General features: G+C 45.4%; 1 protein-coding gene across 4 annotated transcripts in view; it reads left to right on the top strand.

The window, feature by feature from the left end:
* Positions 1 to 5,909: 5,909 nt before the first annotated feature.
* The window catches only part of ALMS1 (ALMS1 centrosome and basal body associated protein), a 69,209-nt gene continuing 52,921 nt past the window's right edge, over positions 5,910 to 22,197 (top strand). For all 4 annotated transcript variants that reach the window (XM_086746520.1, XM_086746519.1, XM_086746518.1 and 1 more), the window contains exons 1-3: positions 5,910 to 6,058; positions 20,673 to 20,807; positions 21,883 to 22,078. In XM_086746520.1, coding sequence (XP_086602646.1) covers positions 5,975 to 6,058; positions 20,673 to 20,807; positions 21,883 to 22,078 — 415 coding nt within the window. In that variant the 5' untranslated portion in view covers positions 5,910 to 5,974. The remainder of the gene's footprint in view (positions 6,059 to 20,672; positions 20,808 to 21,882; positions 22,079 to 22,197) is intronic.

Genomic DNA, 22,197 nt, shown 5'->3' with positions numbered 1-22,197 from the left:
GAGATCACTGAGCACAGAAGACAACTAATCAATACTGGTCATCTGGATGTCATGGAAAAACTGACTATGGGCTCATGGTCAATGCTGAAAGACAGCAGGTTGCTTCAGAAAATGCCATCAGAGGTAGCGTGTCTGGAGAGCACTGAGCGGCTCCTCTCAAGAGTGTGAAAGTTGAGGAAGAGTTGCAAGTACAAGACGGGCTCCTGAAAGAGGAGCATGAGAACATGTGAACACCTGCATCTGAATGAAGTGTCTAAGCTCCCTTCATGGTCGATTAAAATCTGAGATCAATTCTGTTGCCCAGCCGTAGGCATTGAGTGCTACTTGAGATGCCCAGCAGTATCACATCTCCATTTCCATAAGGGCACCGGTCTCCCATAGGTCTGGTGTCGGATTCACCAGCTCTGCATGGATGTCTCGGGCACTCTGCGACATCTCAGGTGGCACTCGATGTCTGTGGGTAAGTAACAAGAGTTGAGCCAAATGTGGACTGACTCAACTGACCCCAGAGGAGATACCCACTCTTTGGCAGTTGAATGCCTTGGGAATCACTGAAAGCTGCTGTAGCGGAAGGGTGAGGGCCTTCCCCCCACCAGCTCCAGGCAGGTGTGGAGTACCTCAGACTGAACCGGATCCCATCCTGCATTGACACTGATTGTAGAGGGATCTCAGAACACAATTAACATGTAGAAACCCTGAGTAGAGACTTAAACTCTGGTATCTGTCCACTGAACTCCACCCTTGGTCTGTAATTCAGGTGCAACACATGAGGGCATTGGTGTGGTGGACGGACGCGGGAGTACGCTACTGAAGAAGACAGATGGAAAACTTACATAGACTCAACATTTTGAGCATAAAACACATGTCTTGGCTTCCATGGGGACAACCACAGAGCCCTGACGCTACTGCATGTTTTATAGAGGAGATCAGCCTGAAGAACTAGGTTGCCCCGGCACAACCAGGTCTGAGGTGTCTAAAAGCCACCAGCGCAATTAGCAGAAATGAATATATGTCTGGCAGCCCCGTGCAGCACAGAAAGCAAGGTCTGAATGGGTGATGGAGTGCAAACGATTTCGCTGTCAGAGTAGAAGCACGCTGATAGGACGGCACAGACAGAACGTGTACCGCAGGAGCTATTCTGATCCTGTGGGAAAAAGAAAGACTCCCGTTTCCAGCACTGCCAGGTTGTCAATTTTCATCCCCACCAAATTAACTTATTTATTTTCTCGTTTAAACTTAGCACATAACTCAAAGAACGTAACGTTTTCGCTTGACAAGTGGTTTATTCAGGCAGCTGATTTACCAATTCAAAGGCTACTCCCTGCAGACTCCTACCAGAAATGGAAGCGTTCAGTCATAAACCTCTGATTTAATTAAAGAAAGACTTAGACTTCCAAACATTATCGCAGCTGGAAAATCCATAATTAGTTGTACATTTTTTTTTTTTTCTGAAGGAACCTTCCTCTGATTTGCCTGAAACCCGGGGAAGGGCTCCATACATCTATCCCAATTTCCTACCCCATTCAGCTCAGGCATTAGAGACGCTGTGTGGGCTGATTTAATAGGTTCTTTCTCGCCTCCTGGTGAGGAGAAGGATTGCATAAGACATGAGTCAAGACACCAGTCCTGAATCTGCGGCTGCGACACTTGCAGGAGCTGCACCGTCTCCTTGTCGGTTGGGATGTCAATAAAAAGCACACTTCGCAGCGGCGGTATCAGCCTACTTCGGGTCACTGGAGACAGGTTGACTAAAATGTTCTCCTTTGGCTTGAAATCGGGGGCTCAGCATTACCTCCTCTTTGGGAGGAAGGCATTGGGGTTCCTTTTCTCATCCCAGCTTACCCTTTCACACTCGTAATCGCATCCTAAGCCTTCTCACCCCTAAGATAAGGCTGTCTTTGGTGATGAGTCCTCTTGATCACTCTCTTTGAGGTTGTTTTTTTTTTTTACCTAGGTCCAGAGCCTTTCAACACAGCGTTTTCCCTCCTGTATATGAAGTAGATTTTTAAACAACTCAAGCACCACTGACAGAAAGAATTTTCAAGCTTCCTCCACGTTCATGTCTTCAAAATTGGGGTCCATTTAACATAATTTTGAGCATCTTACCTAACTTAGGTTATCCTAAGTTATTTTAGTTATCCTAGGCACCTTCTGGAGTTGCTGGAAGGAATCACGTACCCTCAGAAAGTGGAACTTAGGAATATTGAATCATTTTTTTAACACTGAGGGTGGTGAGGCACTGAACAGGTTGCCCAGAGAGGTGATGGAGACTCCATCCCTGGAAATATTCCAGGCCAGGTTGGCCGGGGCTCTGAGCAACCTGATGTGGTTGGAGATGTCCCTGCTCCTGGCAGGGGGGTTGGACTGGGTGGGCTTTGAAGGTCCCTTCCAACTCAAATCACTCTGTGATCCTATACCTCGTTAGGGACTGCAAGGCAACTGTCGTCCCAACTTAGATACCCAGTTAGGTGCCTGAGGCTTGGTGGAGCGATGCCGGGCCCAAGTTTCTCAGATCATTTTATCTCATTAAACAGCTTCCTCAGTTTAATCCTGATTTGCTCTTTTGAGATCGGAAACAGCAGTTAAACCCAGATTCTGTTTATCCCTCAATCTAATTTAGACAGAATCAGCTAATAAACCCTCCTGCTTTCTCTGATGGTATTTCAGTAATCATGGCAGGTTGTTAGCGCTACTGCGGACAGCAAGGAGAAAAATTTTTTACCAGCTTTGCTCGAAGTCATGTTGACCTACACCGGCTCTGTTCCACCCTTTCCCCAGCCCAGTAAACCACGGCATGTTCCGCAGCCTCCCCATTCATACATTTCTTTCCATCTTCCCCGAGCACTGCTGACGTGCCTGTGCTCTAGTCACGAGCTCTAACTCATTATTGTCATCGTTACCCTAATTCCTGGTTTCATGTCCAGCTTGAACTCCTTCGCTTGCACTAATACACACACATTTCAGCTCGTCTTTTAACGGAGCACTCCCACTGTCCTTGCTCTAATTGACTCACCTACCTCATCAGTCTTCTCACGGATGAGCACTTTCTGTCTCCTTGCTGCCCACCCTTCTGCCCACCGACACACTTCATCTTCTTCTACTTGCTTTTTCCTTCACTTTTTTTTTTAACCCAGACTAGATGTAGAGGTTACCTGGGTCCCTCCCACTCAGCTACGGACATATTTCCAATCACAAACCAGGAAAAGGCAAAGTGGAGCTGCCTCCATCAGGAGTAGATGTTCTTGAGACACCCGACACTGAAACACGCAAAAGCTAAAACTGCTGAGATTTTCCCAGCCAGCTGAAGGATCCCGTTGGCCACCTCCCAGTAATGACCAGTTTCAAACCACCTCAGCGCGTCCAAACCCGATAGTCTGAAAACTCAGTTAGATCTTCAGCGAAATACTTGAAAAACAGTTCAGTATTTTGCTGGTACCAACAGTTGTGGTAAAGGACAGAGATTCTTAATTAACAGGTCGTAACATCCACAGTACCGCGGATCTGCTTCTCTGAAACACTTCCATGGGGGTCACATCCAGAGTCCTCTGGAGCCCGGCTGCTTTTGCGCTACACTGAAAGAATCCCTACGGCAAAAGCTTCGCAATTAACACGTCATCGGCACAAGCCAGGACCGGGTTTTTAAATATTCCTTTTCACAAGATACTCACAGCCATGAGGGACACCTGTATTTTATATTCTCCTGTGGAATTAGCACATTAATCAATCGCTGTTATTTTAATACTTTTTATTTCACCTTTAAAAGCCCTTGGGCTCGACAGAGTTTTAGGGAAAGCCGAACCAGGCAGGGCTGCTCAGGCCCGGCTCCCTCTGATAATCTTCCACAGCCATGGCCTTTTAAAAAATTCCTCTCCGCTTTTCATTTCAAGTGACATTTAATTGGAAAGGATTTTAGCATATTACATCTCAGACTGAGTAAGTCTCTGGATATCGTTAGGAAATTAATAAAGAACGTGAATAGCTTCCTGGATGATGTGTAAGCAATAAACATTCAGAAAATCCTTCCTCCTCCCCTCTCCGCCTGTGAATTGCTCTTCTAAAAATAAAGGGAATGACAGAATTTCTGTATTGGATGACAAGAGGAGCCCTTCAGTCACTCGCAGCAGAGAAAAGCAAATGGCAAGCTTTCTCACAGATGACATTTGGAACTGTTATTAGAGCTACAACGTGCAGGCTAAATTCTGCTCTCCCTTGCATCACTGTAATTAGGGGAAAATGGCACTGAAATCAAACAGGCTATTCCTTGTAATTCCCGGGGAAAGCAAGCATGGAATCTCTGCTTCCTGCAGCAGTGTTCAGTTTTTTACTGCTGCCCTCTCCTCACCCAGCCACCCCAGGCACACATGTGTTGTTTTCTTAAGCCTCACTCAGAAATTATTAGGTGATGATTTTGGGGGATGTGCACAAACAAGGATTAGGATAGGCTGAGACTAGCAAATTTAATTGCATTTAGTAACAGGAGACGGGTTCGGATACATAGCTGCATTTTCTTGTCAGCATTTTAATTATTTTAATGAACGTTTGCCTTGATGCACTTCAGTGTTCTGATTTATCTAGCGCTGAAAAATAACACCCAACTCACTGCAGAATCAACGCAGACAAAAATGAACACACAGCGCCTTTTGGGAGATGTTACGTTGGTTACATGGCAGATAACTGCTACGAGGAGAATAAATCACTCAGGAGACAGAAAACGTTATGGAGGCGCCTTTATTTTTCAGTCTAATTAGCTTCCCTCTGCTTAGCAGAGAATGAAAACGGATGCGGTTATTTATTGTCTTACATGCAGAGAGGTGGACAGTCTGGAGCTATATTCATATGGACAGCTGGATGTATTGCTTATGCCAACACTAGAAAAGCTTAATTGCTTTTGAGGAGGCGCTCAATAACTTTATGAAAGATGAAAAGATGTTCTGTCTGTGAAACACGGATCGTGAAGCTGCAGTCGATGACCCTGGGGACTCCTCTCACTCCTCCGTACCTCTCGAGCCGTGGGGGAAGGACTGTCAGTACCGTGCCAGATGAATGAGCTGCATCTTCTGCTGCTCCGGCTTCAACTGTCACCTGCTCTTGGTGCTTTAGAGGAAGGGTAGGTAAATAAAATACAGCTGGGCGATTGTGATTCTAAGGGGAAATTCCTTGCTTGCCCTTGCTGACAAGCAGGTGAAATATAAAAAGTCTTTACAGACAAGTACTTGTCCTCAATGCCTCACGGAGAGCACTATGGCTGTGTCAGGGGAAACATGGAGCTTCTCTTTCCTTTTTATCACCCGATGGGGAGTCCAAAGACACCCAGGCCTGAAACTGGAGCTCATCTTGCCTCCTGTCTCTGCCCAGGCAGCAGAGAACCTCCCCCAAACTCCAGGCCTGTCCTTTCTCCAACCTGAACCGGTAAGGCGGTCCCTGACAGACCGCCTCTCTCGGTGGAGAGCTTTGTGTGAGCTGAACGGATCACCCCACCCAGAAAACTGCACCTCATTCCCAGGGCACACCTCCGCCATCTCCAAATGTCTGCCGCCGGATTGTACTGTACGCGCCTAGCCAAGCCCCAAAGCTCGCCGTCAGCAGGTACCCGGCACGGAGGAGCAGGGGAACGGGCTCCCCGTGAGGGAAATGCCCGGGGCTGGAGACCGGTTTCTGTGCGGACGACCCCCCGCCCCCGCCCCTCCCCGCTCTCATCCGGGCACTCGCCGCCGCTCTGCGCGCCAAACCCCAACCGCCGCTCGGCGGCGCCCGCCCCGCCCCGCCCCGCCCCGCCCCGCCCCGCCCCGCCCCGCCCCATCAACGGGCAGAGGGAGGCGCCGGCAGCGCATGCGCGGGGAGGGAGCGAGTCCCTAACGACGGGGCGGGTTGGCACGGGCGGCCGCGCATGCGCAGCGGGGCCGGGCGGGTTCGCGCCGGCCCGCCGTGGCTGCTCTGAGGGGAAGCGGGGCAACCGGTCGGTCTGACTGCCGCCATGGAGCCGAGAGAGGAGGAGGAGGAGGACGACGACGACGAAGAGGACGAAGAGAACGAGAACCAGGACCAGGACCGAGTTCCTGTGAGCACGGGGCCCGCGGAGGGGTCCGGGCGGGCGGCCTGTGGGGCAGCGCGGCAGGGAGGCGGTAGCTGCCCTGAGCAGCCCCTCTCCGGCCTTGTCGGGGGTGGTCTGTGTGCCTGGCAGGTTCGCTCGTGTTTCTCCTTCCCCGTGTGGGTGGAAACTGGCCTGATGTCGGTTTCTGCCCCGGGAAGGGGCTGTCACTGGCCTCAGGAAAAGGGAGAATGCAACTGCCTTGAGGTTCCCCCCGCCGCTTCTCTCTTCCCCTGGAGAAAAGGGGGCTGTAACTGGTCTGATTCCTCCTTCCTTCCTGGCAGGAGGACGTGTGTGTAATTGTCCTGTTTCCTTTGTGCCTTACTCTGCCCCGGAGGGGGATGGTTGCAGTTGTCTTGGTCACTAACCCTCCTGAGAAGTCAGAGCCAGTGGGGCTGCAGTGGCCCTGTGGAGCCGTTCATGCCCTAGAAGGGCTCATACGTGGCTCTGTGCACTCTGCTGTGTTCATATCGGTGCTGGAGGAGGGGAAGAAGAGATCTCTGGAGATCGTGGGCATCCCATCACATCCCACCACCCCCTACCTTCTGGAATCAAATGTTTTCCTCAACTTGCCCCTTGTGAGAGCATTGGGAGGCCTCCTCCCTGTGGTGTTGCACTGTTCTGGCACCTGGTCTTAACTGTGCCACTGTTCTTATGATGGTTTCCAGAAGTATAAAGGGCTTGTAGCAGCTGCACAAGTTCTAACTCTTGTGAACTGTTGGGAGGCATCTTTGTGCAGGGTGCTTGAACAGCTGGTGTTGGACACTTGGGTCTGGAGATGTTTATGAATGTCATATTCACGGTTCTGTGTATAACGGGCCAACCTAAAATTAAAAATTACAAGACAGTGATCACTCCAGAGCTTTATCCCAGAGCTGTGAAGGAACTTGGAGGCACAACAGCCAAATGGTAGTGGTCATGGTAGATGTCATGTCAATTTTTACAAACGTTCCCTGGGAAGAACCACCTATTGGTACAGGTTTCAGTCATATCAAGAAAAACAATAGAAACTAAAACAAAGAATGGAAACAGCCAAGTAAATAAGCATAACAAGTTAAAGGCAAGTCTGGCCTTAATGAACATGTGAATGCAGGAACTAAATGTAGTCTTAATTCATTTCTCAAAAGCCTTCTGCTGAAGGACCTTCGCCATATGTTTTCAGGAAGGCTAATTTGCCACAGAATAGAAGGAATGGTTCCTGCGCGTCTGTATGTTCTTGTTTATATTCAAGCAGAAATTAAGTTAATTTGAACGCTGATGTACAGACAAATTTCACAGTTAACTATGACTTGAAGTTGAATGTGATGTTATAGACCAGTGAACTTGCCTCCTACTTCTTGTTCTACCTTCATGATATTCATTACAGGTCAGTTTATTTTGATCCTTTCTGGGTGTCAAGTTATGTTGTTTTACTCTGGTCGCTGCTTCCTTCTCTGCGTTTGTTTTGCACTCTGGTTTAATTGCTGCTCTGACAACCGGAGCCCAGCTTTGGGAACACCAGGTGGAGCTGAGCCAAGCCTGTTGCTAGCGTAACTGCTGCTCCTCTGGGTCAAGGGGATGCAGGTGCGGATGGATGGTAGCCAGGCAGATCCTCTCCCTGTCGCAGTGTGGCTGCTCTTACATCTTTATGGTATGTTTCTGTTCCAAGAGGCTATTTCAGCTATAATTTCAGGTGACAGAGAGAAACTAACGCTGGAAACCTGTGTCTGTGACTTGGAACAGGCAAGGCTGTAGCTTCACCAGTGCCATATAAATCAGCAAGCCCAGCTCACCTGTCAAAAGAAGTCACCTGTGCTGCTGTGCCCTGGTTACGTGTTGTTGCCTCTGTGTTGTTTTGTCATGTATTTAAACAGACAGCCAACAAGTGCAGCTAGGCAGTGGACTGTTGACTGCAGTTAAAATTGGTTTACTAAACATCTACTCAACTCTTACCTCAAGTTTTTGCTTCCTGAAGAGAGGCTGGGACTGTATCTTCCAGCCAGCGTTCCCGTTTATGATAATTTAAAGGCATTATCGAACTTTTGGCATCAGACTGTAAGAGTGAGAAGAAATTCAGTCACCAACGTAGTGATTTTTTTACCGTTTATGCTATTTTTTGTTTTATCGGTGAAAACATTTTGTCTGTTTCCTCTTCTAGTTTATTTTTGATTTTGAAGATGATTTAAGCCCTGTCCTGCAAAGTTTTTGGTTCTACATTTAGCGGAGCATAGCTATTACAAACAGGATCCAGCAGGATCCAGCCTTTGGTTCTCATTAAGTGCTGCAAATCGATAGCTACATTCCCAAAAGTCCATCATTAACAGAAAATTTTCTTTCTCCTTTTTATTTATTTTTTTTAAAGCTAAGTAGAAACATCAAAATGAGATACTTCTGACAGAGATACCTTTTATTTCAGTGCTAATTTAGTGTGGAAAAAATAAAGAAGTGAGCATTTTTGTAAAAGTCAGAGAAAAATACAATACAAATTACAGCTCTTGTAAATATGATCTAAACAAACAAACAAAAATCTAAAAAATCAGGGGATACTCGTTGCTTTTTCAGTGCTCCAAAGCTGGGAGTATAAAAAAGGAGCTGACCTTCTCATTACATTAAAAAAAAAAATAATTAATGCTGTTAAGTGTTCGTATCGGAGTTATGATTTGGAGAGCAGGCAGTTAAGGGATTTTTTGCATAGGAATGAAAATAAGATGTCTTGGCTACCTGGTGCGAAGCAAACTGTTCTGGAATCTCAAGTACATGCTTAAACTAAATTTTGTCTTTTATTTGGACTAAATAGAGAGGAGGTTGATGCTTGAAGGAAAGTTAATGGTTCTGATTGTTATCTATTAGATTGCTGAGGTGGCTCTAGCAGGAATTTAGGAATTTAGTTTATTCTTATAATTGGAAATTAGGCTCTCATCTAGGCTCCCTATCCCATGAGGGGGTGGACCAGATGATCTTTTGAGGTCTCTTCCAACTGAGCTATTCTGTGAAACCCAAAATAATTAGTTTTGAATTAACAGAAAGAGGAATTCAGCTTCTGTTGCAAGGAAATGGGATAAACCCATTCATTTAAATATTCCTTCTTACTTTGTGTGCCCAGTAGAAGAACTTAGGGGTGAGAGATAGTGCCTGGGGTGGTAGAGGCTCAAGAAGGCGTCTGCTTAGTTAAACTGGACATAAGGCTGGACCAGGTGTATCTGAGGGTGGTGATGGAGCTGGCTGATGTCGTGAAAGGCTTCTTTCTGTCATCTTTGGAAGGTTCAGATGCCTGGGGGAATTTTATGGTGCCTGGAAGAAGGTTAATGTTATGCTCTTTTTTTCAAGAGGGGCAGGAAAGAGGACCTGAAGAACTACTAACCGGTGTGGTGGGTTGGCCCTGGCTGGACGCCTGGTGCCCGCCAAAGCTGCTCTATCGGTGCCCTCCTCAGCAGGACAGGGGAGGGAAAACAGAACGAAAGGCTTGTGGGTTGAGATAAGGGCAGGGCGATTGCTCACCGCTTACTGTCACGGGCCAAACGGAGTCGACTCGGGGAGATCAGTTTATTGCCAATCAAATCAGAATAGGATAATGAGAAGTAAAACCAAATCTCAAAAATACCTTCCCCTCACCCCTCCCTTCTTCCCGGGCATAACTTTACTCCTGGATTCTCTACCTTCTCCCCGTGCAGCCGCGCAGGGGTATGAGGAATGGAGGCTGCAGTCAGTTCCTCACACGTTGTCTCTGCCGTTCCTTCCTCTTGCTCCAGCGTGAAGTCCCTCCTGCAGGAGCCAGTCCTCCATGAACCTCTCCAGCGTGAGTCCTTCCCACAGGCTGCAGTTTTTTCGGGAACTGGTCCAGCACAGGTCTCTTCCATGGGGTGCAGTCTGTTAGGAACAGACTGCAGGGGGATCTCTGCTCCTCCGTGGGCCTCCCCGGGCTGCGGGGGGATCTCTGCTCCTCCGTGGCCTCCCCGGGCTGCGGGGGGATCCCTGCTCCTCCGTGGGCCTCCCTGGGCTGCGGGGGGATCTCTGCTCCTCCGTGGGCCTCCCTGGGCTGCGGGGGGATCCCTGCTCCTCCGTGGGCCTCCCCAGGCTGCGGGGGGATCCCTGCTCCTCCGTGGGCTCCCCGGGCTGCGGGGGGATCCCTGCTCCTCCGTGGGCCTCCCTGGGCTGCGGGGGGATCCCTGCTCCTCCATGGGCCTCCCCGGGCTGCGGGGGGATCCCTGCTCCTCCGTGGGCCTCCCCGGGCTGCGGGGGGATCCTTGCTCCTCCGTGGGCCTCCCCGGGCTGCAGGGGGATCCCTGCTCCTCCGTGGGCCTCCCCGGGCTGCGGGGGGATCCCTGCTCCTCCGTGGGCTCCCCGGGCTGCGGGGGGATCCCTGCTCCTCCGTGGGCCTCCCCGGGCTGCGGGGGGATCCCTGCTCCTCCGTGGGCCTCCCCGGGCTGCGGGGGGATCCCTGCTCCTCCGTGGGCTCCCCGGGCTGCGGGGGGATCCCTGCTCCTCCGTGGGCTCCCCGGGCTGCGGGGGGATCCCTGCTCCTCCGTGGGCCTCCCCGGGCTGCGGGGGGATCCCTGCTCCTCCGTGGGCCTCCCCGGGCTGCGGGGGGATCCCTGCTCCTCCGTGGGCCTCCCCGGGCTGCGGGGGGATCCCTGCTCCTCCGTGGGCCTCCCCAGGCTGCGGGGGGACAGCCTGCTCCACCATGGGCTGCAGGGGGATCTCTGCTGTGGCGCCTGGAGCACCTCCTCCCCCTCCTTCTTCACTGATGTTGGTGTCTGCAGAGTTGTTCCTCTCACATGTTCTTACTCCTTTCTCTGCTGCTATTGTTCCACAGCAGGTTTTTTTTTCCCCTTCTTAAATATGTTATCCCAGAGGCACTGCCACCGTCACCGATGGGGTTGGCCTTGGCCAGTGGTGGGTCTGTCTTGGAGCCATCTGGCATTGACTGTATCGGACACAGGGGAAGCTTCTAGCAGCTTCTCACAAAAGCCACCCCTGTAGCCACCAAAACCTTGCCACACAAGCCCAATACACTTAGTCAGCTGCTCAAAATCTAACTGGTGGTACTCGCCAGAGGTCAGTCCTTGGGCTAATGCTGTGTAACGTCACCACTGGTGACCCAGGTGAGTGCACTCACATCGAGCTGGCGGATGACAGCAGCTTGGAGGGGGTGGGTGATATGGAGGACAGGGCTGCCATTCAGAGGGACCTTGGCAGGCTGGATTGACAGCCCATGAGGAATCTCACAAGCTTTAACTATGAAAAACGTAGAGTCTTTCTCACTGAGCAAGAAAATCCTCATACATCAGTGCTTGCTGGTGGCCCGTCAGAGAAGAGCCTGAGGACCTGATGGACAGCGAGCTGAACGCGAGTTGACAGCCCACTCCTTGCAGCAATGAAGGCCAGACAGGCACTGGGCTGCGTCAGTGAGAGTGTAACTGGCAGCTGGAGGGAACTGAGTGTTCCCTCTTCAGGGCCGCAGCTGGATCCTGTCTCCTGTTCTGGGCTGCCAGGGCAAGACAGAGGTCAACAAAAGCAGCTTGAGTCTGGTGGAGGCCACCAGGACAGTCACGGTGCTGGGGAGAAGCTGCCGAGGCTGGGTTTGTTTGGCCTGAGGAGGAGGATGGTGAGGATCTGGCAGTGGTGCTTCCCTGCCAGAAGAGGGGTTTAGAGAAGTGTTACAGTAAGGGGACATTTAACTGGAGAGAAGGAAATCAGGTTTTCATGGGGAGGATGATGAAGTGCTGGACCAGGGCCCACAGAGGTGGTACAATCTCCATCCTTGGAAACAGTCACAGGTTGGCAGGATGAGGCCTGAGCAACCTGATCTAGCCTTGAAGTTAGCCCTGCGTTGAGCAGGGGGTTGGATTACGTGACCTTCCAACACAAGTTACGCTGTGACTACGTGAGTAAAACTTCTGCTTCAGGCGCTGAGGTGTATTACAGTGATCAGCTTTCAGTGCCCATGGCTGAGGGGTGGCTGCGAACAGAGTGCTGTCAGCCCTGGAAGCCTTTCTTTCCTAGGAAAATGAGCAAAAAATAAGGCAGACTTGTTGCAGATCAGCAATAATTAATTTTCCACTTGTCATTTTAGGACACTCCATAAAGCTATTGATGTTGTAAACTTGACAGTGGAAACTGTTTTTAAAAGATTCAAAATGAGGTGCTAGCGATCTTTGCAATGTCAGTGTATATTGTGTAAATACACAGTTCCTGAAACGCTTGCAGCACAAACCCGATAGTTTACTGCGTCCTGAATCTTCCCTTGTTGTGCTTGATCCTCTGCGCTGGTTCTGATCTCTCGCGGCCGTTCGAGAGCCCAACGTTTGTTGCGTGAAAGTAATAAAACCATTGCGCCTGATGTACTGGTTGGTGGTGCCTTCGTGCCAGGAGGGAATGGCATAAATCTAAAAAGTACTGCTAGCCCCTTAATCTAAAAACAAGGTACAGCTTAAATAATTTGTTTCTTATACCTGGCAGCACCAAATCATTGTTATCATTTTTTTCTGAATAATATTTTTGAAATCTGTATTATGTACTGGTAGGTTTGTATGTGATCTTCTAGTGCTGAACCATTTGCAGACAAGGGGAATTTTGTTACTGATTTTTGGTAGCTGGACTTAACTGGTAACAAATTTCATACAACTGATGGTACTGGGCTTCTGGCCAAAAGCATTCTCTGATGTAAAAACTTATTCTGTATTTGAAGAGGCTTTTTTACCTTGTGTTCTGCCGCACAAAGTAGAGTTGCTAATGGACTATAAAGCCACAATAAATTAAATTGTTGGGTTATTGTGAAATGCCGTCGCGTTTACGTAGGGTGAAGGGAATTCTGAGTTTGCACGTGGCCTTTGAAGTGCTTTTGCACGACAGTTGCTTTGCTTTTCCTTGACCGTTTGTTCCAAGCTGATAATTGCTCCGTGAAATGAGCAGGTAGGTACGAGACAGTGCGACCTACGTTCTTTGTGTTCTGGAGAAGTCGTTCCTTTAATCTTCAGGAACACAAAACGTGGAATTGACCACTAACAGGTAAATTCTGCCTATTTCTCCGTGGTCCTCGGTTCCTTCCCCGCAGCTGGGGAGGACCTTGCCCTGCAGCAGCGGGTTGCTGACTCCGTGTGGCGTGAGGCTCGCACTGCACTGTCGGTACAGGTGATGGCAGGGAGCTCGCACCTCAGCTTGCTGCTGCTTCCTGACAACTTTTTGTAGCTTTAAAAAAAGCTATTGCCATGTACAATTTGAACGTAAACTAATGGGCAAATAAGAACAAGAACTTTTTAGTATGCAGTAGAAGTTGTGCAGCTATGAAGAAACCTCCGGTGAAGGATTTTGGTCATGCATCCTTTGGGTCCGGTTATTCAGCAAATGCGCCCAGGGTTTGTAGGACTTTTCTTTTATTTGAAACTAACTGTGTGTACAGACAGTCAAATTTATGCTTGTCTGAAAAATAAAATGTTTAATTATTCATTAATTGTGGTTTTTATGTTGTATGTTTTGTTATCCACTAGGAGTAGGTGATAAAACCACAGAAATGCAAGAATTTAGAACAAACTATTTGACACCACTTGAAATAAGTTGTTGAGAAAATACCCACTGTGACTTCGACAAGAACAATTGATTTCAAACCCATTTCATTGTCATCTTTGAGACAGTAAGTGATCCAATAGCTAAAGGGATAGCGGCACATGATTGTATCGTGACCTCAGAAGAGGTTTTCATCTTGGGACAAGCCAAGAAAATATGCAGCAAGTTTGGAAGGCATTTCAGGGACGGTTTTTGATGTTTTTTTCTGGCTCATTCCTGTTAAGTATTTTCATTGATGAATTGCATGATTAGTAGATGGTGAGACCTAGAAAATAAGTAGATAAGACTATGCTGGGGAAAGCGATAAGTGCTTTGGAAAATGGTTTCAGAATCGGAAATGTTCTTAACAAAATGAGGAAAAACAAATCCTGAAGTTAGCAAGATGAAATCCAGCAGAGGCAAGTTCAGAGAGGGGATCCACCTCTGCCACTGTTGTGTGATCACCTGATTTGATGTAAATGCTCACTGATGTTGGAGGAGTTGGTCCTGAGCTCCACTGCCTGGTTTTGCAGGGCTGATGATTTTACAGCTCTGTGTTCAGACGGATAAGGAAACAAACACAGATGTATACTGAATTAACCTGATCATGGAATCACAGGTTGGTTTGGGTTGGAGGGGACCTTAAAGATCATTCAGTCCAACCCCCCGCAATGGACAGGGACCCCTTCCACCTGACCAGGTCACTCAAAGCCCCGTCCAACCTGGCCTTGAACACTGCCAGGGGATGGGGCATCCAGCACACCTCCCTGGGCAACCTGGGCCAGTGCCTCACCACCCTCACAGTGAAGGATTTCCTCCTAATATCTAATCTAACCTACCCTCTTCCAGATTAAAGCCATTACCCCTTGTCCTATCACAACCTGCCCTTGCTGACAATCCCTCCCCATCTTTCCTGTAGGCCCCCTTTCGGTACTGGAAGGCCGCTCTGGCGCCATGTACCTCTGATCTTTAGAAGGGAGAAATGAGATAAAATGAAGTGTTTGGAAGAATGGCATTTCTGATGTTTTGGGAAGATCGGAGTGTTAGAATAACTCATTTAGGTAGGGGTTTTTTTTTTCCCCCATGTTTCTCTACATCTTTTTCTTTGTTGTGCTATGTTATATTGTATTATTTTTTTACTAGGATATTTTTAGTGGTCTGTAGGTCAGAATAAAGTGAGGAGAGCTAAGCCTGGATATTCAGACTTTCAGTGGCTCAAAACTGAGAAACCTTCCTCTCTCTTTCCATGAAATGTAGCATCAGCTGAGCACGCCAAACAGGATCTGCTGTTCCCACCGTTTCAGTTAATGGCACTGTGTTGTCTGGGGGTGGTTGTGGTTGTTCAGCTTTATCTTTGTCTCTTTCTCTCGCTATTTATTTAACAGCAAACACTAACTTGTGTTGTATTGGAAAAAGAAAAAAATTTAACAAGAAAAACCTTGTTAAACTTTTTGTTTGAGTTTAATTATATGGAAGCCCTCAGAGATGATTATACTAATTTACTAAATCCTAATGTATTTCTCGCTTGCAATGACTTTATGTACCCTGTGCCCTGCTGTGCACGCTGCTCCTATGTGACAGATCCCTTCCATTGTGCTGTTTCTTTAGTACTGCTCTTTGGTGTGAGGATTAAAAATGAAATAACGAAACAGAATGTGCTGTTGCCTGTTTCCGTTGCTTCCTTCCAGCTGCTAACCCCCGAGGTCCTGGCGACTTGGCTGTCTTTGAAAAGGGGAGATTATTTCCCTTATGGTGGTTTGTTAATGCCATCTCAGGTTTCTTTAAAGAGCGGTGCTGAATGCCTCACAGCCTTATGTGTGCAAGCGTGAGAAACCACAGCTGATGAGTGTGTGGCCCTGAAGCTGTGCCACTTTGAGCGGGGGCATTCGTTACGTGAAAACACAACTCAAGGTCGGGTGCCAGAGGAGAATCCTACTTGTGTGGGAAGTATTTGCCTTCAGGAAGTGATCATCTTTCCTTAATGTCCTCCTGTTACTTCAGTATCTCAAGCATGATTAACTTTTGATTCTCTTTGATTTCAGAGAATAAAATCTGGATATAAGCAGCTGTGGATATATGCAGTTGTGTAAAACGTGCATGGTTTTCTTTTCTTTGAAGGAAATTTTGAAAGGGCGGTCTCCAAAGAAGCCTTAGGTTTTTCTGGGAAGATTTTATTAAATGTATAACTAACGCAGTTTGTGAGAACCATGGACATTGTTCTTGTGGCGATGTGCAAGAGTTGAACAGTTTAAGCAGTGGTATTGGAATGGGTAAATGTAATGGTTTCACTGGGCATTTGTGAGATGGGCTGCTCTGAAGCTGGGGCAGTAGGATTGCTTCTTGATTTGTAGAGCTTTTGGTTTATTGAGTGGCTGGTTTTTCAGAATGGTTGCCTTCCTGGGAGAATCAGTCGTTGATGGTAAATTTTTCTTTCGTATGGGATTTCTTGGGTTGAACACAACTCATGTTTTCTGAGGAGCATGTTTCAGTGGAGAATTCCTGACCAATTATGAGTATATTCCTTTCATGGGTGTCCTGCTTCATCTCCCTCCCACCATCCCCAGTTCAAATCTTCTTCCCCTCCCACCTCCCAGTAGCTTTGCAGGCAGATCAATAGTTTATGGGCATTTTGATAAGAAACGTTAACAAACAGTGAGCCGGAAATCAGAAGCGGTAAACCTGGATGGAGTTGGGAGACTGACAGTAAGTATTTGCTGATTTTCTGTCATCGTGGTTTTTTTCTACTTGCTTAAACAAAAAAGAAGAATGTTTCTTGTTTAGATCAAGAAGGTGCATGCTGCAAAATCATTAAAACTATATTTTAACTGGAATTGGCTCTGTAAATACGTTTTCTCTACAGTCTGCCACTGTGCAGAGCACTTCCCATGTTCACGATGCTGCGACAATGACAGCAGCTAATTACATGAAATATTTGGGTAGGTAAAGGGTATCTAATTGTCATACAAACGTTTATTTCATATCTTATTTCACGGTCTCATTCTTTAATCTCCTTGGCTTGTGGTGCTGTAGGTGTTCTTTTTTACTTTCTCTCATAAGCTACAGGCAAGGACAGATGAAATCTTAGAGCGCTGAAGAAGAGATGTGCATTATGGTCAGACCAGACTACTCGGGTAATCAGCTCTGCCGCCGATTTGCCGTATTGTTGTACGCTAAGTTCTCTGTGCCTAGTAAAGGGAGGATAAATATTTATCATGTACATTCTAAAGTAGTCATGTGAATCATTTTATGAAACATTTTTGTGTCTTTGCATGGAAGGTGCAATGTAAGTACCCTTAGCAGTAGTAATGCTGCTTTGATTCCTTCCTGCTCTTCTGGGTGACTGGGTAGTTCAGGCTTTGGTAGCTCTGGATCTAATTGTACTCTGAATCTTCTAGTAGATTGCTATTTGTGGTAATCGCATCATAACTCCTTAGCATTTCTCCACCAATTTCTTCTTGAGAAATCTGCATAGGATACATCTTTGGCTCTGTTCTTCCAAAATAAGACTGGTTGAACCTATTCCAGATTCCAACGTGAAATGAATGGGTTTTGAAAGCTAAGTGCTTTTGAAAGCTAAGTGCTAAGGGAGCGTTTGGGAGGAGAAGTACTTCTGGGAAAGAAATTTCCTCAAAGTGGAGGCTCAGTAGTACTTTGTCCTTCTACTCTCATTTTATCCTCGTTCACCCGAGACTTGTTCAAGTTAGATTCTCTCTCCAAGGAAGATTCTTGATCACTTGATAGTGAGTTGTGCTTTTTTTTTTTTTTTTTTTTTCATTCTATAGTAAATATTCTGGTAAAAGATTAAGATATGAAGCTATAGGCAGAAGAAACCTGTTCAGATGATGTTTTTCATGGTATCTTTCTTGCAGTATTGTGACAAAGAATATATCATTCCAGGTGCATTGGAACTGTATGGAAAAAGGCTCAAATTAAGAGTTTGGCTATAAGGTTTAATGAAATTATTATCTTGGTCATATTTTCTTTAGATTGCCAGTCAACTTTTTTTTTATTTTTTGTTCTGAAAGCAAGTTAATCAGTAGGTTTGGGGAACTGAAGAAGTCTCTTGATGTGAAGTGATTCCTCTGGCATGCTGGTGGGCAGTGAGGGAAGTCTGCTGCAGCATAGGGAAAGGATTTTAATTAAAGTGGTTGACAGGTATCCGAATAATTAAATGATTTTGAGAGGAATTGCTCACTGTAGGCTGAAGAAGGTCATTGTACAGGGGAGAATGAAGAATAACACACATAGTTCGGTTGTTTAGTCTTTTGTTCATTGTGTGCATCTTGAATGCTGTCATTACTCATCCATTCTAATATTCTCTACAGCACCCACTTAATTAGCTGTGCTCAGCATATCTAAATAAAACCAAGTAAAACCAGTACCTTTTTTTTTCTGTTTTAGAATTAGTTTTCTAACCATATTATGGGTCCCTCACCTAACGCTATTAATTTCCAGTACCTAACATTATTAATTTCCAGTTGGATTAATAAAATTGCCCTTTTCTGAAGATACATATTGTAAAACCAAATTTTCAATAATAGGCCTTAATTAAATTACCAAATAGGTACTGGAATGCTTTGCCTTCAGAGCTATTGTCACGTACACTTCTGCGTTGCGTCTTTTAATTACTCGATTAGTATGAACAATAGGAAGTTGGGGAATGCGATAGCAATTGAATATATGCATACAGGCTACCATGATTATCTTTAGTCTCGATACAAAGCCCAAACAAACTTATTATTTTATTCATTTGGACGAGTAATTCCTACCCGGTTGAGTCCTAGTTTCATGGGTGTGATTTACACATGATCAGTAATAAACATCTTCCTTTTGAGTGCTGGAGCTTGTTTGAACTTGGACAAAAATATTCTTGCCATTGCAAGTAGTTTATTTACAGTGCTGACCTGTATAGAGAACTACGTCATGTTTTATTTCAGTGGATTTAAGATGGCATGTGGTACTGGAATTCTGGAAATTGTTGTCTTTCCAAAAGCTAAAATTGGTGAGATAACTATGTACAGTTGAAGTTTTTGTAACTGTGCCTGAAAAATGTGTTGCCCCAGCAATGTTCTTTACTTTGCAGTCGGACATTTGAGCAAGTGGCTTAGTTTAGAGGAGAAGCGGAGCATCTAAGGGGTAAAAGGAAAAATCCTGCATTGGAATGCCACCTTACAAGTGAAGTAGACTGCGGTTTCCAGGGAGGAAGAGTTTAGGGGTTGCCTGTTGTTCATGGACAGAATTGAGCATGAAGCTAATGGGAACCCATCTGGAGCTTTGCTGGTGAGTCTTAGCAGCCCCCTGACCAAATGCAAGAGAAGTTCAGCCTGTCTGCAGCTCTGCGTGTTCTCAGAGGTAGTAAGGGTGCAAATAAACTGTTCACCGCAAGCTTGGATCCGTGTAGTTGGGAATTAGAGGGAAGGTCCAAACTCTTTGTAGGTGACAACCCAGCCACGGGATAGTGATTAGTTCAGGTGTCTCTTAACAAGTGAGTCAGAACTGAAGGCGTTTTCCTCAGCTTGTCTCTGAAATTTTTAAATCCACTGTCTCCATGGCAGAACTAATAGCTTCTTAGGAACAGAAGAGATGGTTAAACACTCGTTTGTGATGGCTGTAATTTATTTTTGGTAGATGGATTGGAGATGTTATGTTTTGTATCAGAATCACGTTCAACTGAGGTGCCGTGGTCAAGAGTGAGCTCACCTTTCTGAAGTTTCAGGATGGACTGGAAGTCTTGTAATAAACTAAAAAAAAAAAAAAAAAATCTTAAGCTTTCATTCACATCCTTTCCAGCTTTTTAGTGTTTAACGAGAACAAAACAAAGTTCAGGTGACAATTTAGCTAATCTAGTACGTAATACTCACATTTAAAGAAAACATCTCAAATGCTGAATTTTACATGTTCCTTTTACATTGAAACAGGTCTGTGTTCTGGACTTTTCTCCAAGTTGGTGTCTCATCTCTTAGAATGTAATTAAGGTCTTCATGAAAACTCTCATGGCTTGCTTTTTTTTGTGATAAGGTTGCAAATCATCCGTCAAGGTAGGTCTGTGCTACTGAATGGAGACTTCCGAATGAATGTTAGACCAATTTATCAGAAAATCTATTTAGAAAAAAGACAGTTGTTGCTGGAGGACTTCATAACAGAAGGCACACATCTGACATTATTATAATTATTCATGTAGAAGCAGGATTGTGGGAGATAATTTGTCTTTCTCACTGACCCTCTCCAGAATTTTTTTTTTTTTTAAAACCCATAACTACTTTCTTGAGACATTTTTTGTTTGGGCTGAATCTTGGTGTTCCAGAAATGTCTGTTTTCACAATTATATACTGTTGTGTTTGAACCTGGCTGGCTGTCTTGTCTGGGGAAAGCTGTCACGGTTGCTGTGACCTCAGGCACGGGATACCATAGAAATTTCATTCTGACTGCAAAACTGTTCCCTTGTGGGGAAAAAATGTTACAGCTGCTTCTCTAGGTGGAAGTCCAATTTAACTTCAATTCATGACCTCGAAGTATGTCAGGTATTGCTAAATTATGATATAGAAATCAACCTAGACTTGCTTTAAGATATTTACATAGGGTGGCTTTTAAAATTTAGTTTATAAAATTGATATAAAAGCCTTTTGTTTTTGATAAAATAACAAATAAATAAACAATCTAAATAAAATAATTACTATTAGAAAAACCCAACAACCACTGTTAATAAACCGGACAGGACAAATGCCAGAACCTGATTTTGACCAAGATGATGAGTCTTTTTGGTATTTTGTGTTTTACTCAGGGCTGCGTGTACATGGGTTGGAAATGAGAAATACATTTCTGGCCCTCAGAAATGATAATGTGCAGAAAATCAGACTCACTGTAGGGGTTTTTTTGTTAAGTTTTGGGACTCTGGATGGAATTTAAGTCACTGCCTAAGTACGTTGATGTAGACGCCCAATTTTTGGGGTTTGGGATGACTTGAGTATTTTATGTATTTCATTGTCCATTACTTAAATATATACACATGTTGAAATACCAGGGAATTATTTTCTGTTTTAAAAACACATATCATTTCTTTTAGCCTATTGCCACAACTCCACCACGTCGTGACTGGAAGGAGGAATCCTTAAGCCGCAGCAGTAGCGAAACCCAGGCGTCCGTTACCAGTGGGATCTCCCTAGGAGAAGCGATACGTCAGAGAACTGCTGTTAATTGGGTATTTGTACTGTGCTTTGTTTTGGTTGTGGTTAAAGGTTGATTATGTGATTTGAAAATAATATTAAGTACTTTATCTGTATAATTTACAGCTTCACCGTCCTTGCCCTGCAAAGGTCTGTGTTTGTGTGTCTTGGAACAGCAGAAAAATAGGACTGTGGTGATCTCTGACAAATCATCTAGTCTAGTCTTGACCCAAGTGCTACAAACCTTTTCAACAGTTATCGTTCAAAACTGAATCCCCAGTAGTTCAGTGATTCTATTTATTTATTTTTCCCTCCCTCTTCCCTCTTTTTGTTTTCTGATTATAAACCTAGTATATTTTCCAGTGTAATGTGTTTGTTGTTCTGTGTGTTTTTTTTTTTTCTTTGCAACAGTATCTTTGATCTGTATTTTGTTTGTAATTTACTATAATCCTGGTCCTGCTACTGCCCCTTAAATTATCAGACCTGTCTGCCTCAAAATAGCCGATTTATGTTTTAGCGCAGAGCTGTGCTTCAGTTCACGTGAAATTTGACTACTTTTAGACCTTAATGACAGGTTCCTCGTGTGATTAAGGAAAACTGTACTCCCATCGTGTTACAGTCACAGTAGTTCTATCTGGATGTGCTGCCAAATATTTAATTACTCTGAGAAGTGCATAAGATCACTGTTTTGAAAAGACAGAGTTGATTAAAAAATTCTATTTCCAAGTGATTATAAGAATCTTGTGGAAAGATTGTAGTTCATGTAGCAAAACTCTGGTGTGAAAAGTAGTTTGTAATACCTCAGTAGTGTTTCAAAAGGTAGAAGAGCTTGCAGCTACTAAGTAGGGATAGTACTGTGCTCCTACCAATTCACTGGGACACTTTCTCGCTTACGGTAACATATACGTGATTATAAGTTAATGATGATAATGATTTGCCTTATAAATGATTGATCATTATTTACAAAAAGTCTAAGTCAATTGATGTTTACCCACTTTCAGTTTCTTTGGGTTTTTTTTTTGTTTTGTTTTATTTTCTTTGGAAATATGTCTTATAAAGCTTTCTTGATGCTTGAGCACTTTTTTTTTTTTTCTCCTCACCTGTTCTTAGGGAGTTGAGCCATGGTATAAACTTCCAGCAGAAGTGGATGCCAGTCATTTAACTGCTGCCTCAGAGACAAAGCTTGGCCTGACTTGTGATAGAAATGACCTGACGGAGTTCCCCACACTGGAGGAAGGAGCATTGCCTTCGGCAGAGGGATCTAGAAGGCAGTCTCGTGGAGATACAGCACATGGCTTACTGCTGGGTATGCTCAAAGTTGCCTTTTGTTTAACTGCTAAACAACTGGAATTTTCCTTTTAAATGAATTCCTAACCCGGATTTGACATCTTTTAGGGAGAACTGTTGTTTACAAAATACATTCTG

Source organism: Chlamydotis macqueenii, chromosome 4 (genome assembly GCF_036417535.1).
Source record: "Chlamydotis macqueenii isolate bChlMac1 chromosome 4, bChlMac1.mat, whole genome shotgun sequence".
Taxonomy (NCBI): Eukaryota; Metazoa; Chordata; class Aves; order Otidiformes; family Otididae; genus Chlamydotis; species Chlamydotis macqueenii.
Note: the sequence above shows the minus strand (reverse complement) of the source record. Positions and strands in the feature narration are given on the sequence as shown.